Here is a 16,784-nt window from a genome sequence, read left to right as displayed (position 1 = left end):
TCACCTACTGGACTTGTATCCATTCACCTACTGGACTTGTATCCATTTGTCTCATGAATTTTCACTGCTCCCTGCCTGACTCTCACATGTTCTCTGCATCAGGAAGTCACACAGTGTGTTCTTGTTTCTGGGTCTAAAGAATCTAGTTTGTCTAGCACAAAGCTGAAAAGCCAGAAAAAGAATAAAGGTCACATTAATTTTCAGTTGGACACTTTAAATGAATAATACAAACAATTCAAACTGACACCATAAACACCTTAAACAGAATGTGCTGTGTGTATATGTGTGTATACATGTATATATACACATGTATGTGTATATACACAGGTATGTATATGTACATACACACATACATAGCTGATGTGTCTTTCTGCCACATAGCTGATATGACTGTCATATGTAGCTGTCTTCTGACTCTATCAGTGACTCGAGGCTCAGATTTTACCTGCAACATCAAATTCTATTTCCAGTGTTACTTTGCTCGTGATGGAAGAGTCTCTCAGGAGCTGATTGGCTTCCTCAAAGGTGCTGTCTTCTGTTGGGATTCCATTAATGGCCATGACTCTGTCTCCAATTTGTAGCACACCACACCTAGTTCAGAACCACAGGTGAGAGGCAGTAATTAGAGGAGACAATCGTGGGGTTGAACTTGCCATCCTGACTCATTTAATCTTTGCAAAATAGCATAACCATTTGATCTCCTTGAGCTGATCCTGTTGGCAAGCATGTTAGGTCAATTGCAATGTCCTGCACTCTTGAATCCCATAGTTTCAATTGTGGGCAAGGGGTTTCTTAAGTATCCCAGAGAATTAATTAATAATTCATAACTATGTTAATATTATAATCTGACCAGAATGAACAGATAGGAAAGATGAATGTACATTCCTGTAATGTAGAGACATAACCTCAGTTGGACTTTAGCCTTTTTTTTTAAATAGATTTGTCTCCTTTATAATTAATACAGCCTCTAGTATTCCAATGAACAAAATCTGCTAAATAAAATCACCCGTGCTCATAATTCTTCCAAAACCTGATCAAGAACATAAAATTTTATCATCAGAATGGAGAGTTCATTACAGTTTGTCTTTCCTGCACTGAGCCCTGGTTCCATGATTTATTAGTTATTCACAAAGAGCTGGTGTCAGAAATGCAGGGCAGAAAAGCTTCTGGGAAAGAGTACCTCACCTCTCTGCTGGGCTGTCAGCTTCAATATAGGAAATCAGAGGCGGGGAGGAGAGCGTCTCTGTGGCAAACACGCTGCCCTGCAATTGGATTCCAAAGCCCGTGACAGGATCAGCCGTCAGCACAACCTCTGTGGTTTCAGTGTGAACAACCTGTCCAGCCAATCCCACAGTGCTAGAGGCTAAAGACACTAGAGAAAGAAACAGGAAGAAAGTGACCGTAGGTTCAAGCAGGTCTCAGCATTTCCGAAATAGATTATGTCTTAACAGAAGCTCGTCTGCAATGGAGGAAGTTTAAATGCTGGCCTTACAGCAAAAAAAGTTGGATTCCTGCTGAACAGGGAAAATGCATCTCCCAGTTTGTTATGCTAGAGTCAGGACCAGGGTAGCTACTCCATGCCCCAGAGGCTGGGAAGGGACTATGGGAAAAAGACAGCCTCGGGATCAGGGTATGCCATCTAGTCCTGGGCTTTACAGATGAGCATCAACCAAACAAGACCTTGTGGCCCGTCTTTCCATCTCCACAAATCTGTCTTCTCTCTGCAAGCGGAACCGGGATGGTGGGTCTGAGTTTTCCACTTCAACCATATGTGACTGTGAACAAGGCAATCTTCTGTTTTGAGGAAACAATCTCTGTAGCCCCAGGGATGATGAGGCTGTGCTAGTCCCCAGTCTTTCTCCAGTATTGAGTGGGCATGGTGAGTCATTCAAGGTGAGTCATTCAAGTTTCATATGGTCCTCTTGTCCCAAATTTTGTTTCTCTGTTTTGTCTGGCTTAGTCTCCAGTCACCTGTTACTTCCCATTTAATTAACTTCTCTGGTATTAATGGGCATCTTTAGACAGACATTATCTATCTATCTATCTATCTATCTATCTATCTATCTATCTATCTATCTATCTATCTATCTATCTATCTATCATCTATCTATCCTGTCTCTATCATCCATCTATCTATCTATCTATCTATCTATCTATCTATCTATCTATCTATCTCATTTCCATCCCCAGCTTTGATCCTGAAAGGACCACTCCATTTCCAAATGCCTTTCTTTGCTTTGCCCACAAGATTTGGCCTCTTGTGCTTGAACATGCGATCTGTGTGCAAGGGTCCTGTGCTTTTGGGTTCACAAGCCAGATGAAGAATGGGAGAGCACTGCTCACACCTTAAACATCGTTCTGAGAGCATGGCATGGAGTGGAAGCTCTCCTTACCAAGGTTTGGGCCTACTAAACTCCATAGAGACAAAGGTCACACCATGATAAAGCCAGCTAGGCTTCTGTTACCCTGCCAGAGAACTGGCTTCTCAGAGATCACGTGACTTGCAGTCTGCTAATCTAGCTATGTTTGGAAGCCCCGCACTTCCTCCTTGTACTTTTCCCTCCCCTCTCTCCCTGAATGGAGCTATATAATCTAGCCCTGCTAGCCAATAAATGAGCTGTCCTCTGGACCAGTCTCTGGGGGGTCATTCAAACCCACCATACTCACTACCACCATTCTTGCTGCCTGAGACCCTGCTCCCCAGCTTGTCTGTACCCCAGGACTGCTGGTGTGTAACACCGATGGGGGTAGGGGACCCACAATGCTGAAATGTCACTTTGTCCAAAATGGCTCTTTCAACTTAAGCTCTTTCTAACCCTCTTCCAACTAGAACCCATTTTTGCTCTCCTACATGGGACAGAGAGAGCTTTTAGATACTCTTTGCTCACTCACAATGCTTTCCATCCTCAAACTGCTATTTTAAATTCCACATTCTATCCTTGCTTCTCCAGCCTGATCTGTAAGCTTACATTTCTGGTTTTCTTAACTCCCCCATTTCCTTGTTGATGTCACAACTTCAGTCTCCCATATCTTAGCTTTAATCTCTAGCCTTCCCTGTCCTTATCATGGTGGCAACCTTCTAACATACTGGCTTCGTGGCTGTTCGGCTCTCTCAGTGTCCTTTACTAGCAAATCCATCCTTCTTCACCTCCCCATCAATGCAGTCCATGGCTGCATCCCTTAAAAGATCCCCAAGACCTCAATAGTCGAATCCTCCTTTTTAATCACTTCCTGTATTAGTGACTTCCCCACATCCTACAGTGGAAGTGCCTTCTCTTTTGTAGCACTGTTTCCTGTTTCTTGTCTTGAAGCCTACTGCTTTTGACACAGTATTACATGCAATAGTCCTCCTTAAGCCACGGACATACCTTTGTACTTTAAATACAAAGAGAACACTGGCTGAAGTAGGGATGGGAGACTCCAAAACTCTCCACAGCCTCAGGTGAGAGACTGGGCCCTGTGATTGTAAGCCATCATCCCCCAATTGCCTTCCATTTCTATCTTTTCTCTCCACTATGTACTTGGAAGCCTGGGGACCACTTCAGTGAAGGATCTGTGACCATCAGAGATTCTTAACGCACGGTCCCCTAGGCTCTATGCTTGGTACTCTTTGCTAATGCCTAGTCACCTTCCCTTCTTGTTACCGAATTGTTAAAACCTGTCAGAAAAAGAGTCAGTTCTAAATTCTTATTACATTCCACAGGGCTCTAGAATCTTTCCGATTTAATTCCTTAAGGATCTATTTCAAATGCCTCCAGCCTCAGAAGGGCCAAATGGCATTTCCTAAGAGAATGAAAAAGATTCAACCATTTAATGAACGTTTCATAGATAAGATCCCTCCCAACCTCCGAATCCATCAAAACTGTCCTCTCTCTTTTCCTCTCTCCTTCTTTTCCCATTTCAAGGATAAATCTTCCTTATGCTGCTTGTCTTGAATCTTTAGTCTCATGTAGTCAGACTTGCTGTCAACGTAGCTGAGAGGATAACCTTGAACTCCTGACCTTCCTAGGAGCTCCCACCACCCATGTGCTATCACAATCTCTTTTGGTTTTCCCCGATTTCTAGCCCTTCTGGGATCCTTACGCCATTGAGAACATCTTCCTTGTTTCTTTTCCCTAACTCTCCCACTCGATCTCCTAGCTTTCCTGACCTTGCTCTGTAGAATTGCGCTGAATCCGACTCTGCTTCAAACTTGTCTTCTTTTACTCTTTGCTAAAACTGCTCTCGCTGATGCTTTTCTGATTGAAAAAAAAAATCAATGGCCTCATTCCCTCCAACTCAATGCAGAGACTAGCTTTGGGAACACTGTAAACTGTTCCTTAGGTGTTGATGAAGATTTGATATTAATTTCTTACTATATCAGCCCCTGACTGTATCTACTCCACCTTCCAGTATATGAAACAGATCTTCAACCTCAGTTCTGTGCACAATTTTCTGATTCTTGCCCTCACCTGCCCATATGACTTCTGTAAAATCCTGTGTCTCTGTCTCTATTTCTGTCTGTCTGCCTGCCTGCCTGCCTTCCTGCCTGCCTGCCTGTCTGTCTGTCTGTCTGTCTCTGCCTCACTGTCTGTCCCTTTCTCTGTCTTCTCTGTCTGTTTGTCCCTGACTGTCTGTTTGTCTCTGTCTATCTCCTCTCTATCCGTCTGTCTCTCTCCTCCTCTCATTTCAGCTATGAATTTTCTCACCACAGAGAATTTTTTTCATCTACAGATACATCTCAAAAGACTTCAAATTATTTTCCAAATTAGGGAAGTCATCTTGACTTTCTCATTGCCTCTCCTACGTTGAAGAAAAGATGATCCTGTTTCTCATCTTGGTCTTGAAATCTCAACATGGCCTTTGACTCACTTCCCATTGTCTCAAACTGGTCAATCGCCCAGTAACTTTTTCCACTTTTACTTTCAACCTAATTTGGGCTTTTATCTCAGCCATTCTAATACACATATATCTGGGTTCTTTAATGCCCAGGAACTTTTCAATTCTATCATCAAATGATGTCTTCTTTAATGATTATGTTCCAATACCACTTGTGTTCCGTTTGGAAGCCATACTTCATGTCAATGTATCACACAGATAATCAGCAGTCATTCGTCACCCAAACGTTTCTATCATGGAAATCACTGGAACTGATAGCATTGGGAGAATGGGTGAACCATCTTATTAAGAGAGGTAATAAAACATTGAAGAAAAAAAACTCTTTTCCTTAACAGGCTATCGTGGAAATGGAGTAGCCCTCAAATCTACTCTGCATAGCTGGTAGATGGCTTAAAATCCCAACATGTAACTTGGGGCTATCACATTAATTCTAGACCATAGTCTTTGCAATTGATGACATAAACCCACCAGCAGATACCATTTCCTATCGGCAAGAGAAAGATCTCTGAAATGACTTCTGGAGGGCACAGATATTCTTGCGGGTAAGATTATAAGAATTATTTTATTAACACACGGACAGACAGACAACAGTAGAACAAAGGCTCTGAGCAGAGTTCAGATGCCAGCATCACAGGCAGGCAGCCTGGCCTGGGGCTCTGAGGACTAGGTTGCCTTTTTCACAGCTTCCTAAGGAAGAGGGAAGACTTTGAAGTGGGATCCTGCAACAGGGTTCTCTGATTTCCCACCAGGAAGTGGGGAAGTGGGTAAGGATCAAGATGTGTGGCCATCTATACCCCCTTGACATAAATTCACCTCTCCAAGGTAGAAATCCAGGCACCTGAAGGTCTGTTGGGTAGAGGTTTGAGGGCTGTGCCCAGACCAGTGTTTATAGGAGGGTCGGGGTTATGGCAGGTACTGTGGTCTGAGCAGCACTCTGGTCTGGATACCGAAGATTACATTAAGGATCTAGAGAGCAGCTTTCCTTCTAGTCATCACCCAGAGGAGAACAGTGCTGGACATCACTTCTATGGAAGGTTACTTGAGCTCCCCTTTACGGATTTCTGAACCTTTCAACGGGTTCACCAAAGTACTCTCCTTCATTTGTGATGTCAGCTTGATGCAGCTATCTGGGACTACTTAACTAGAGCTAAAAGGTATGTTTCAAGGCTGGAGAGATGGCCAAAGGACCAATGCTCACACTCCAGCACCCACATAGGACAGTCCATAACCACCTTTAAGTCCAGTTCTAGGGAAGCTGACAACCCCTTCTGGCCTCTGGAGGTAGCTGCACATTTATTCACTCAGTCATACACACATATACACATAAAATAATAAACAGTCACATCTTAAAAGACCCCTGTGTTCGAGACAGCAGCTTCTCATCTCCACTAAGGAAGAACAAGGAGATCCTGGTTGTGGTGGTTTGAATAGACTTAGCCAAAGAGTGGCACTGTTAAAAGGTGTGGCCTTCTCATGCCTCACTGGTCAACAACAGGGGGACCGGAGCCATTACAAGGTCCCCTTCAATTACTGGAGGTCAGGCCTCTATCCTCGCCCTCGCAAGATTAGAATTGCCACAGCCCTTCTATACTTAGAGAAGGGAGGAGATGTCAGGGGCAGCCCTGCTTACACACTGAAGGCCTAAAATCAGCCATAGGCCTAAAATCAGCAATAGGCCTGACATACATGTATACTAACGTCAAGTCTTGGGTCTCTGTGGAAAAACAATGAAACAGATGGCTATAAGCTATTGTAAACTGGCAGCTTTTGTGACAATTTACCAGCCTGAGTAGTCATAGACCTTGTAAATAGGTAGATAATACCTATATATTATCTGCTTGGCAGATAATACCAACTTAGATAAAGACAACCTTCACCCAACCAATACCCTGTTCTGAAAGATATCTGTTCTCCCCCTGAACACCCATGCTCCAGTGTCATCCCCTTCCCCACATCCTGCCTTTTTGTGTTTATAACCCCTGTGTGACTAAGTAAAAATTACGATTTGAAAAAAATAAATTAAGAAAGTGAAAAAAAGGTGTGGCCTTGTGGGAGTAGGTGTGGCCTTGTTGGAGGAAGTGTGTCACTGTGGGGTGGGCTTTGAGACCCTCATCCTAGCTACCTGGAAGGGAGTCTTCCCCTGTTTTCCTTCGGAACAACATGTAGAACTCTCAGCTCCTTCAGTGCCATGTCTGCCTGGTTGCTGCCATGCTTCCCACCGTGATGATACTGGACTGAACCTCTGAACCTTTAAGCTAGCCCCAAGTAAGTGTTGTCCTTATAAGAATTGCCTTGGCCATGGTGTTTCCTCACAGCAATGGAAACCCTACCTAAGACACTGGCTGTGGTGGCACAAGCCTTTATTCCTAGCACTAGAGAGACAGATCTCTCTGAATTCAAGACCAGCCTGGTCTACAGAGGGAGTTCTAGGACAATCAGGGCTATACAGAGAAACTCTCTTGAACAACCAAAGAGGAAGAAGGCAAAGGAGGAAGAGAAGAAGAAGAAGGAAGAGGAAGAGGAGGAAGAGGAAGGTGAGGAGGAGGAAGAGGAAGAGAAACAGGAGGAGGAGGAGGAAAAGGGGAAGAAGAAGAAGAAGAAGAAGAAGAAGAAGAAGAAGAAGAAGAAGAAGAAGAAGAAGAAGAAGAAGAGGAGGAGGAGGAAGAGGAAGAGGAAGAGGAAGAAGAAGAAGAAAAAGAAGCAGCAGCAGCAGCAGAACCAGCAGCAACAGCAGCTAAGCCAGGTTACACATTAATAGTAGTAGTTGGGCTACATTAGACTAAGTGATTAATTCCTCAAAGGAAGGATCTTCTGTATCTGTTTTCACTCAGAGAAGATGATTGGACAAATTTTTATTTGATGTTTGGCAATACATAAAAAAAAAAAAATCATTCCAGAAGAAAAACTGATCTGTAAGCTCCATCTCGAGACACATTGAGGTGCTCTAAGCTAACTAGGCTATTTAACTTAGCTTTGAAAATAATTTATGCATTATACATTGATTTTGTAACTATAGGAAGTTATAGTTTATAGTTCAAATATATGATTAAACGAAGTGACTTGTAAATTTTCAACTAATTATCCAAGTCCTTTGACACACTGAGATCTGTCCTTTCAATAGAAAACTTCCATAAGTAGTTAGGTTACTGCCAGATGCTAAATTATTAGAACAAATCACATTTGGAAAAGGTAAATTATAGGCTTAGGGATCAAAAGCCAAAAGAACACAGAAAGCAACCTTGTGTAACTTGACACAGATTATCCTGCTTCATCAGTTGATTGGCTAGCAGAGGAAAGAGAGGACCTTTCTGTAATTGGAGATTCAGGTATGCATTCTCTAGTATGCGTTCCGTATTCCCTCTACTCTTCTGAGTTTCCATTCACAAGGCTAGATCTGGTCACAGCTCCTTAGGTTTGCAGGATGCTTTAGCTAGCTATTTCTGTCTTTCCAAGTATCAGGGGAGGGTAGGAAGAAGCCAAAGGTAGTCAATGGCTTTTAAAGTTTTCGCTTCTCAACATTTATTTTTAATGTGTTAATTATAGAGGCTGCAAACTTTATTATCAGATAGGAAAAACATTTAAAAAGTTTAGAGGAAGAAAAAAAAAAGCCCGAGGCTTTGTTAGGATAATGTATTTTTGTTGTTTGATTCTCTGTTTGAGACTTACTAAAAAGCTGCAGGGTTGAGGTTGGCCTGCTGTGGACCTGACATACTGTGTGTCACATTGGAATGTGGGGGGTGTGGAGGGTGATCAGCTCCTTCTCCACAGAGAGCTGAGGGGGTGTTGGGCAGCGTCTAAGCTGTCTCATTTCTGACTCACGCTAGCTTACCGTGAGCTGCGTTTATCCTCTGTCCTTTTCTTACGGGTGGACGAAAAGCACGGTGAAAACTGTTAGCTTTCTTCATCTCGTTCCTTTCAGCCCTTTTTGCTGTCATCTTCTCTTGATGCAAGGGATGGGGACCAAAGAAATAAAGGGCATTCTGGGAATGCGTCCTGGCTGCTGCTGCTTGCTATAATGTAGGTTAACTGGGAACAGGAGAGGTCACCCCATTGGCTCTGTCTGCAGAGGCAGTAAGGGCAGAGCTAGACGCAGTGTGTCCTCATGCTGGTAGAAGCCATTGCTTTGGTTGCTGAAGAAGGGCCAGTGCTGGTGGTGGGAGGGGCCCGAAAGATTCCAGAAACAGGACTGAGTTTCCTCTGTGACATAGGTTGGAATTGTTCCTGGGCTCTGTGACTCTTCTCAAAGCCTGGAGTCATGGAACTCATTATTCTCCCTGGGAAACTAACACCAGACCTTCTCAAAGCATGTCTGTGACATACTGTTGCAGACTCTGTATTTTCCCCTTTGGATAACGAAGGTTTTAATATTAATGTGAGAGTATTTCTTCCTTTTTCGGGCAATGTCCTTACTTCATCCTGGAAATGTTTTTGTTCTGTTTTGTAAATCATGACCTCATTAACAATACAGCAAAGAGACTTTTTATTATCTTTGTGGCTTTCGAGGTGACTCGCCATCTGTGAGTGGCCTGGTTACTATAGAAATGTAACTGTTAGAAAGTGGACGCTAAAGGATGACCCAGAATGGAGACATCAATAAAGCAGGGGAAGAAATCAGGGCGTATAGTGAGGGTGGTGGTAAAATTTTTATTTTCAGTTACTTGACGTCTTTACATCTAAAATGGCAGTATTAAGCAATAAAGCTCAATTTTCTTATTTTTCCCCCAAATTGGAATACCATAATTTTTCATGTATTTTAAGTGGAAATAAAATTTTGGTCATACCATTTGGGCTCTGCTGACATGTTAAGGTACAGAGCATCTGATTTGCTGAGACATGTGTATAAACATCCCGTTACATATGTGTCATCAGAGCCTTAGTGGCTTCCATCTGCAGCAAACGGGACCTGGAAATGTCTCAACCCAGGTCTCTGTTTGTCTTTCTGGTGCAGCTGGATGACTGTGGGCTGATTCAGGAGAGAATGTATGAGTCGGTGTGGGGGAAGGGCAGACCTCTGCTTTGCTCCCTACTCCAAAATCCAAGATGTGCAAACGCCAACGACAGACATACTGGCATTCATTCATAGCCTCTCATGACCCTAACAACACAGCAAGCCTTAGCTAACACAAACGGCCAGCCTTCAGAGCAGAGGTACAGACAATAGGGAATGGATTGTCATGGCACTGTCCTGTAGAGGGATGGGACCTGTTTATCACTGATGAGCAGTGCACATGAAGATACCATATACCACATCTATATACACATTCCGACTTTATGCCCTGGAGGCACTGTATGAAAAAAACTCAATACACATATTACAGCCCAGTAAAACTGTTAAATCATGATCCTGCCCCCTTAAGATGGTGGTCACCCTAGGAGGCCAGATCTCACAGCCTGAATAAGTAAGGCCTCCCTGTTGCTCTCTCTCTCTCTCTCCCCAATTGGTTATCCAGTGCTGGGTGGTTATCGCTATAATTATTCCCATTTTTAGCAATGGCATAATAAGCTTATGACACTTGTTCGGGGTCAGGCAGCTAGAATATGATGCTGTGGTGACAGACCTCCAGGATGTAGAGTCACTTTGTGCATGTCTGCAACTGGGCTCTGCCAAGATTAGTTTACTCTAGCCTTAGTTAAGAAACAAATAGAAATCTAGATTGTTAAAAATTTTTCTAAGTTTATTCTTTCATTGTCCTAATTACAAATTATTGTTAATTTCATTTACTAAAGATGAAAAAAACCTTATATTCGAGCATGTTTTATTTTTAATTTTTTCTGTGTGTGTATGTGTTCACTTTTTCTATCAGGTGCCCATAGAGCTCGGAAGATGGCATAAAGTCCCCTGGAACTGGAGTTACAGATGGCTTTGAGACACCTCATAGGAAGACTGGGAATTGAACGTGGATCCTCTTGGAAGAGCAGGATACATCCTTAGCTACTGACTCATCTCAATATTCCTGCCAAGATTTACATTTAAAAGACAAAAACAAGGCAAAAACTATGTGTATACCACCAGGAAATCAAAGACGCTAGCCATGCCTTGCATTATGGTTCTCTATGTCATGAAGGCTTCAAGTTCCCGCCACCTGAGGAAACTGCTCCCGACAGTGGGTGATCGCTGTTGTGCCCAGTATAGTACTGATGTAAGATTCATACTGATGGACAGGATTAGGACTGAGAGGTATTCTCAGGATAAGAATTCTCTGGCACACAAACCAAAGAGCCAAAAGATACAATAACCACTCCCACTCTTCTCCGTAGCCATCTTAGCATCTCTGGGTTTGACGTTATTGGAGTAACACACAGATGTTCTTTGCTTCATTCTCATGGGAGATGTAGGTATAGACCCTGTCATCTCTAGGTTTCTTTATGGGAGTCACAATCTCAGCCAACAAAAATATACAAGGCATGTAATACACTGTGATTAGAACTGTCTAGAAATATGGGCATCTTCTCCCCTTATATATGATTAAGATGAAAGATGTTCAGCTTCTTTAACAGAAAAGAAAAAAATTAGGGGCAACCTGTTTCTTCCTTATCGAAGCACCCAGCCATTCTTCCTTTATATATAAACCACACTAACAAAAAACAATGGGCTACCATACCTTCCTTGCCTTGATTGGTCTACATCTGCTTGGCTATCTAGTCCAGAAAATATTTTCAAGAATGGGAGTTTGTAGACTTTAGGATGTTTTTGTGAATTTTAGTATCCTTTTAACTTTCTTAATTCTGTAGTTCTTAAATGGACATACTACCAAACTGCCTTCTAAATACATCTCTCCATGCCCATATTCTAGCGCAGGTCTCAGCCCTCGTCAGAGAAGTATCTTTGTCGGGTAGATGGCAGCTAGTACAGAAACTCACAATTGCTTAAAGTGCAGAGTAAGTATCTGTACATCTATATCATCCCCCCACCACCACACATACACTACAGAAACACACACTACACACACACACACACACACACACACCAAGGCTCAGTTCAGGGATCATCAGCAAAGAGTACTGACTGTAGGAACAAGAGGTCAGACATCTGCTGCAAACCTTTTTTGCCCAACATGACAGACAGGTAGGTCGTTGCACATGAATTCATAGTTATGATTTCAGCACTGGACCCATACAAGATCAAGCTAGCCACCATTCCATTGAGAATGTGGGAAGAATACAGGAGCCTCCACTCCTAGCTATTGACAGTTGGTGTCTGTTAGAGAAGAGACTGTCTTATTTAATAGTGTAGGCCTCGGAAGGCTAACCATGTTCTGGGGGATGCCCCATGCATGTATGGTCAGCATTTCATGAAGCTGAGAGAGGGACATGGGAGAATCTCAAAGTAGCAAGAGAGGGAAGCAAGGAGGTTTGTATGATTGAAATATATTGTACACATGTATGAGCTTTTAAAAGAATAAATGAATGTATATTAAAAGCAAGAAATACTTGCAACAGAAGGGATTCTCAGTGCGATGGAATAAAGACAAGAGTAAAGAAAAGCTGGGGAATGACAATTTGAAAGGAAAGTTCAAATTTCATTCAAAAGGAGGTCAAGAAATAGCATATGAAATGTATTGTGATAAACAAATGTACAAGACTCACACTTATCAAAAGAGGGGTGGAGTTTGTACAAAAGTGCTTTAGAGGGAATAAGATATGAAGAACAGATGTTTATGCCCGAAGCTACCCAAGGTAGGAAGGCATCTCAAAAGTCATTAAAAGAGAAGTTCTTTAAAAAAGTTGTTACAGGCAAAGTTGGAGGCGCATAGTTGTAGGAAAAGGTAGTCTGAGCTAAATCCACCTGAAGTTACATTCAGTGTAAGCATTTCCAGACAGATCGTGGGTTTCAGTCATGTCCCTTAGCCCAGAGCTACCAGCTACATAGCAACTGTCAAATTACCATACCTCTTAGCGTACTCCTCCTGTGCATTTTCTGGAGACCAAAATAGACCATCTGGATAGCGTTTCACTTACGTGAGCTTTTGAAGTCTTTCTTTTTCAGTCTCCTCCTCATCATGGTTCCTCGTGGGCTAGTGGAGTAGAGGCTTCGAGGTAAAGTGCCCATGTTCAGGGAGCTCAGACTGTACGCGCTCATAGAGGTAGGAGAGGACGACGGTATCACAGCCGCTGTAAGAGAGCAAAGACTTGGCACGGAGCAGTTCTAGATGCGGCCACCCCGTGCCAACCAGCAACGACCCAAAGAGACACCACATAGTCACGATTAGTTAGTATTCCGACCCAGACAAAGACCAAGCCCAGAGCCAGTGCTTTAGAGTTTCAGAGTCACGAGTTTTTGAGGAGCAGGGGCCCTCCATAGCCTGTGGCTACACACAGACTGTGCATTTTGCTTCAGACAACAACAACAACAAAAAAAAATTAAACAAAGATTAGAACAAATTTCTCCATAAAAAACTTAAGACATCAGGCACACCATGTCATTTTTGGTGCATTTCCTGACACGGATGTCGTAAGTGACTCACATACACAGAGATCTGAGACCACCATACTCCAAGTTTGAGTTGTCCCGAGTTGTATAGAAAGGCTTCTGAACTTTTTCCTATTTTCTTCTTTTATTGTTTCTGTGGTACTGGGGAGGGGACTCGGGGCCTCGCACACGCAAGGCAAGCCATCTGTCATTAAGCAACGTCCCCATGCGTTCCGTCTGTTTATACTGACGGATGCTTCCCAGCAGAAAGGAAGACAGGTAGCAGAAACAACGTGGTGTTAGTACAAAGAAAACCACAAAACTGAAAGCAGGCGCTACCCATGGAGCCAGAGATGGAGTGAGGCAGGGGGAAGGAGGCATGAGAAGAACAGAATCAAAGGAAGGACCAGGAGGAGAAAGCCTGGAACATTACGAGGGCTGTTTGGAGGAAGCGCTTTCGGGAAAGCCAGGGCCGGTACTCTGCAATGGTCGGGGTGGTGCGTGTTATGGTGATGGTTGGTATGAACGCTGCACTGGTTGCTGGCCCAGGAATCCCAGGGAAGTTGTCTGTCGCTCCTCTGAATTTTCACTGCCCACGTGACGTGATGATGAGAAATAAGGAAGACAAGGAACCAAAACAAAACAAGAGAAAAGAAAAAAAGAAAAAAAGGAAAAAAGGAAAAAAAGAAAAAGTAACTGAATTGCACAAATTAAGAAAAAGAAAAAGAAAAATCGTTAACAAAAATGAAAGCTGCTTGCAAAGAGGGAAACAAAAATCTACTTGGCTTTGCCCTTTTCTAAGCGGTCAGCAAATGGAAGGTTCACAGCAGCCGTGGAGACTTTCATCTTCCGAGAATCATGTGTGTCTTTCCCGGCCCATCTTTTTACTATTGAATTAATTTCTAACCTCCCCTCCCCACCCCCCGCGGAGCTTCACTGCAGACATTAAAAAACATTTCTTTTTTTGAAACTTAAAAGTCATCCTCATAAAGATCTATGACACACGATTAGTAATTAAGGCTTTGCAAATCCTGGTCAGTTAGGAACCCTTCGTCAGAGAAAGAGAGGAGACGGGACAGTAAATCACGCCGGCTTGTGATGTGCGTCCCACTGCACGATTTACTGCCCCGCTGTTTTAATTACACTGCCATCCATCCATTCCGTGCCCTCGATTTTCCTCAACAATAAACTGTTGTAATCATCTGCCCCATCAGAACCTTTTTTCTTCCCTGACTGATAAGGAGAAAAGCCTCAATATATTTTATGAATTTTTTTTTTTTTTACAAAAAGGCCATACGAGAAACATTTATTTTAAAAATGCTTTATGTTATTATATTTCATTAATATGGCATAAAATTGAAATTGTAATGAGTTTAACTTCAAAGTTTTGGTATCCATATTCTGTTTATAAAAAAAAAGGAAGTATATCATGTTCCCATTCTAAATTTGCTGTTGTTAAGATTTGACTTTTGGGGGTGAGGATGTAGTGTGATTGGTGGGGTGCTCACTTAGTTTACAGGAACCCTGGGCTTGGTACTCAGGGTACATAAACCAGGCCTGGTGACACACGTCTATAATCCCAACACTCAAGAGGTGCAGGCAGAAGAACAGAAGTTTAAGGTCGTCATAGCCTACACAGTCTGGGCTATATGAGACAGTATCCTTTTACATTTCAAACTTTATTATTAAAATGTTGCACATAAAAAATATTCACACCCAGAAATGTAATCAGAATGACAAGACTTTACGTTCAAAACAAGGAAAAATTAAATTTCTATCGGTCTGGCATTCTGGAAAATGGCTTGTATTCTATTCTTGTTACCAGATCAGATAGGGACAATACTGTACCCAATAGGGACCTTTTCTCGGAGTGATCGCGGAAGCATTGAAAACAGTCATGAACTTTGATTTTCTCTTATGACTCTATGGTTAAGAATCTGAGCGAGTGACAGTAGTTACTCATGCAAAGGCACTGAAAGCTTTGCATGAAAATGAGTATTCTCTAGATTCGAGCTTGGGAGGGCACCCCCAGCCTGTCTCATCCTCAAAGGTCCTAGCATAGGGGTCTCCTGGCGCGAGGCTGACATGGGCCTCGCTTACCTGCCTTTGTGTTCCCCTTGTCTTTGACCTTCCCAGCTAGGCAGCCTCTCAGCCCCACTGTCCTCAGGGAAGCATCGCTCCAGCTGTGGGAATTATGCACACACAGCATTCGGCATGGTGCTGCCTCACAGAACACAAGCAGATGCGCCATGAGCAGCAGCAGCAGCAGCGCTGACTCTCCCTACCGTTCCATCGACTTGACAACAACAGACATCCTGAGAGGAAATGGATGTGATCTTGGTCAACAGGTTTCCCTCCCTCGGCACTTGGGTTTTAGAAGATTTGTAGAAAATCTGTGAAAGCAACCATTTTGCAGCCACTGTGATCTAAACCTGGGATTACCTTTCTGCAGGAGTAGCTGGTTTGATTTTCCTGTGTCTAGGTACCACCTCCTCCTAGACTACAGCACTACCGCCATGTTAGCCTCTGATTCACATCTGGCACATCTGCTTTCTAGTATCCATAACACATCTAGGGGGATCTTTTTTTTTAAATCAATTATGTGCCCCTCCAGCTCCCGCCCACAGTTCCTTACCCCATTCCTCCTCCTCCTCCTTGCCTCCAAGAAGGTGCTCCCCCTGACCCTCATTCCCCTTCTCTGGGGCATCAAGTCTCTTGAGGATTAGACACATCCTCTCCCACTGAGACAGGCAATCCTCTGCTATGTATGTGCTGGAGGGTCTTGGACAAACCCATGTATGCTGTCTGGTTGGTGACCCAGTCTCTGGGAGCTCCCAAGGGTCTGGGTTAGTTGAGACTGCTGGTCTTCCTATGGGATCGCCTTCTTCTTCAGCTCCTTCAATCCTTCCCCTAATTCCTCTATAGGGCTCCCTGACTTCATTCCAATGGTTGGGTGTATCTACATCTGTCTCAGTCAGCTGCTGGTAGAGGGCCTCTCAGTTGACAGCCATGTTAGGATCCTGTATGTGTTCAATCGCATCACCTCTGTGTCCAAGGTTTCTGTTGCAAGGAGAATTGGACAGTCTCTTATCTCTATGTTTCCTGTTTTTGGGGGTTTTGTTTTTGTTTTTGTTTTTTTTAAATCATTCACCATGCATCTCTTTCAGCCACACTGGTCTTATATCTCTTAGAACAAGCCAGCTACCTTCCTTCTGCTGTAATCCTATGGCCGCCTCCACTGTTTGTACGACTGGCTCCTTTTCATCATGTAAGCCTTAGTTCTGGTGTTATCTCTACCAAAGAACTACTGCTGACATTACTGGTTGTAGTAGCTGTCAATGTCATGTTATCTCATTAACTGTCTGTACCCTGCATATCCCATGTCACTGTCTGTATTGGCCTTACTATACAATGCATGTTAATGGTCTCTTTATACCAGACTGTACGTTCTCTAAGAATTGAGATCTTTACTTGTCTTGCTTCTTAGAGTCTTGAA

General features: G+C 43.1%; 1 protein-coding gene across 11 annotated transcripts in view; it reads right to left on the bottom strand.

Moving 5' to 3' along the window:
* Grip1 (glutamate receptor interacting protein 1) overlaps window positions 1-16,784 on the bottom strand; it is a 647,269-nt gene that overhangs the window by 91,134 nt on the left and 539,351 nt on the right. For 6 of the 11 annotated variants that reach the window (XM_028759129.1, XM_028759131.1, XM_028759128.1 and 3 more), the window contains 3 exons: window positions 12,838-12,990; window positions 1,186-1,372; window positions 446-591 (listed from right to left, as the gene is read on the bottom strand). In XM_028759129.1, the coding sequence (XP_028614962.1) occupies window positions 446-591; window positions 1,186-1,372; window positions 12,838-12,990 (486 nt within the window). Of the gene's footprint in view, window positions 1-445; window positions 592-1,185; window positions 1,373-8,707; window positions 9,034-12,837; window positions 12,991-13,721; window positions 13,878-16,784 lie in introns of those variants that run through there. The other 5 variants (XM_028759124.1, XM_028759123.1, XM_028759122.1 and 2 more) reach the window with 2 other exon arrangements.

This window comes from Grammomys surdaster, unplaced genomic scaffold (genome assembly GCF_004785775.1).
Source record: "Grammomys surdaster isolate TR1022 unplaced genomic scaffold, NIH_TR_1.0 126271, whole genome shotgun sequence".
Classification (NCBI taxonomy): domain Eukaryota; kingdom Metazoa; phylum Chordata; class Mammalia; order Rodentia; family Muridae; genus Grammomys; species Grammomys surdaster.
Note: the sequence above shows the minus strand (reverse complement) of the source record. Positions and strands in the feature narration are given on the sequence as shown.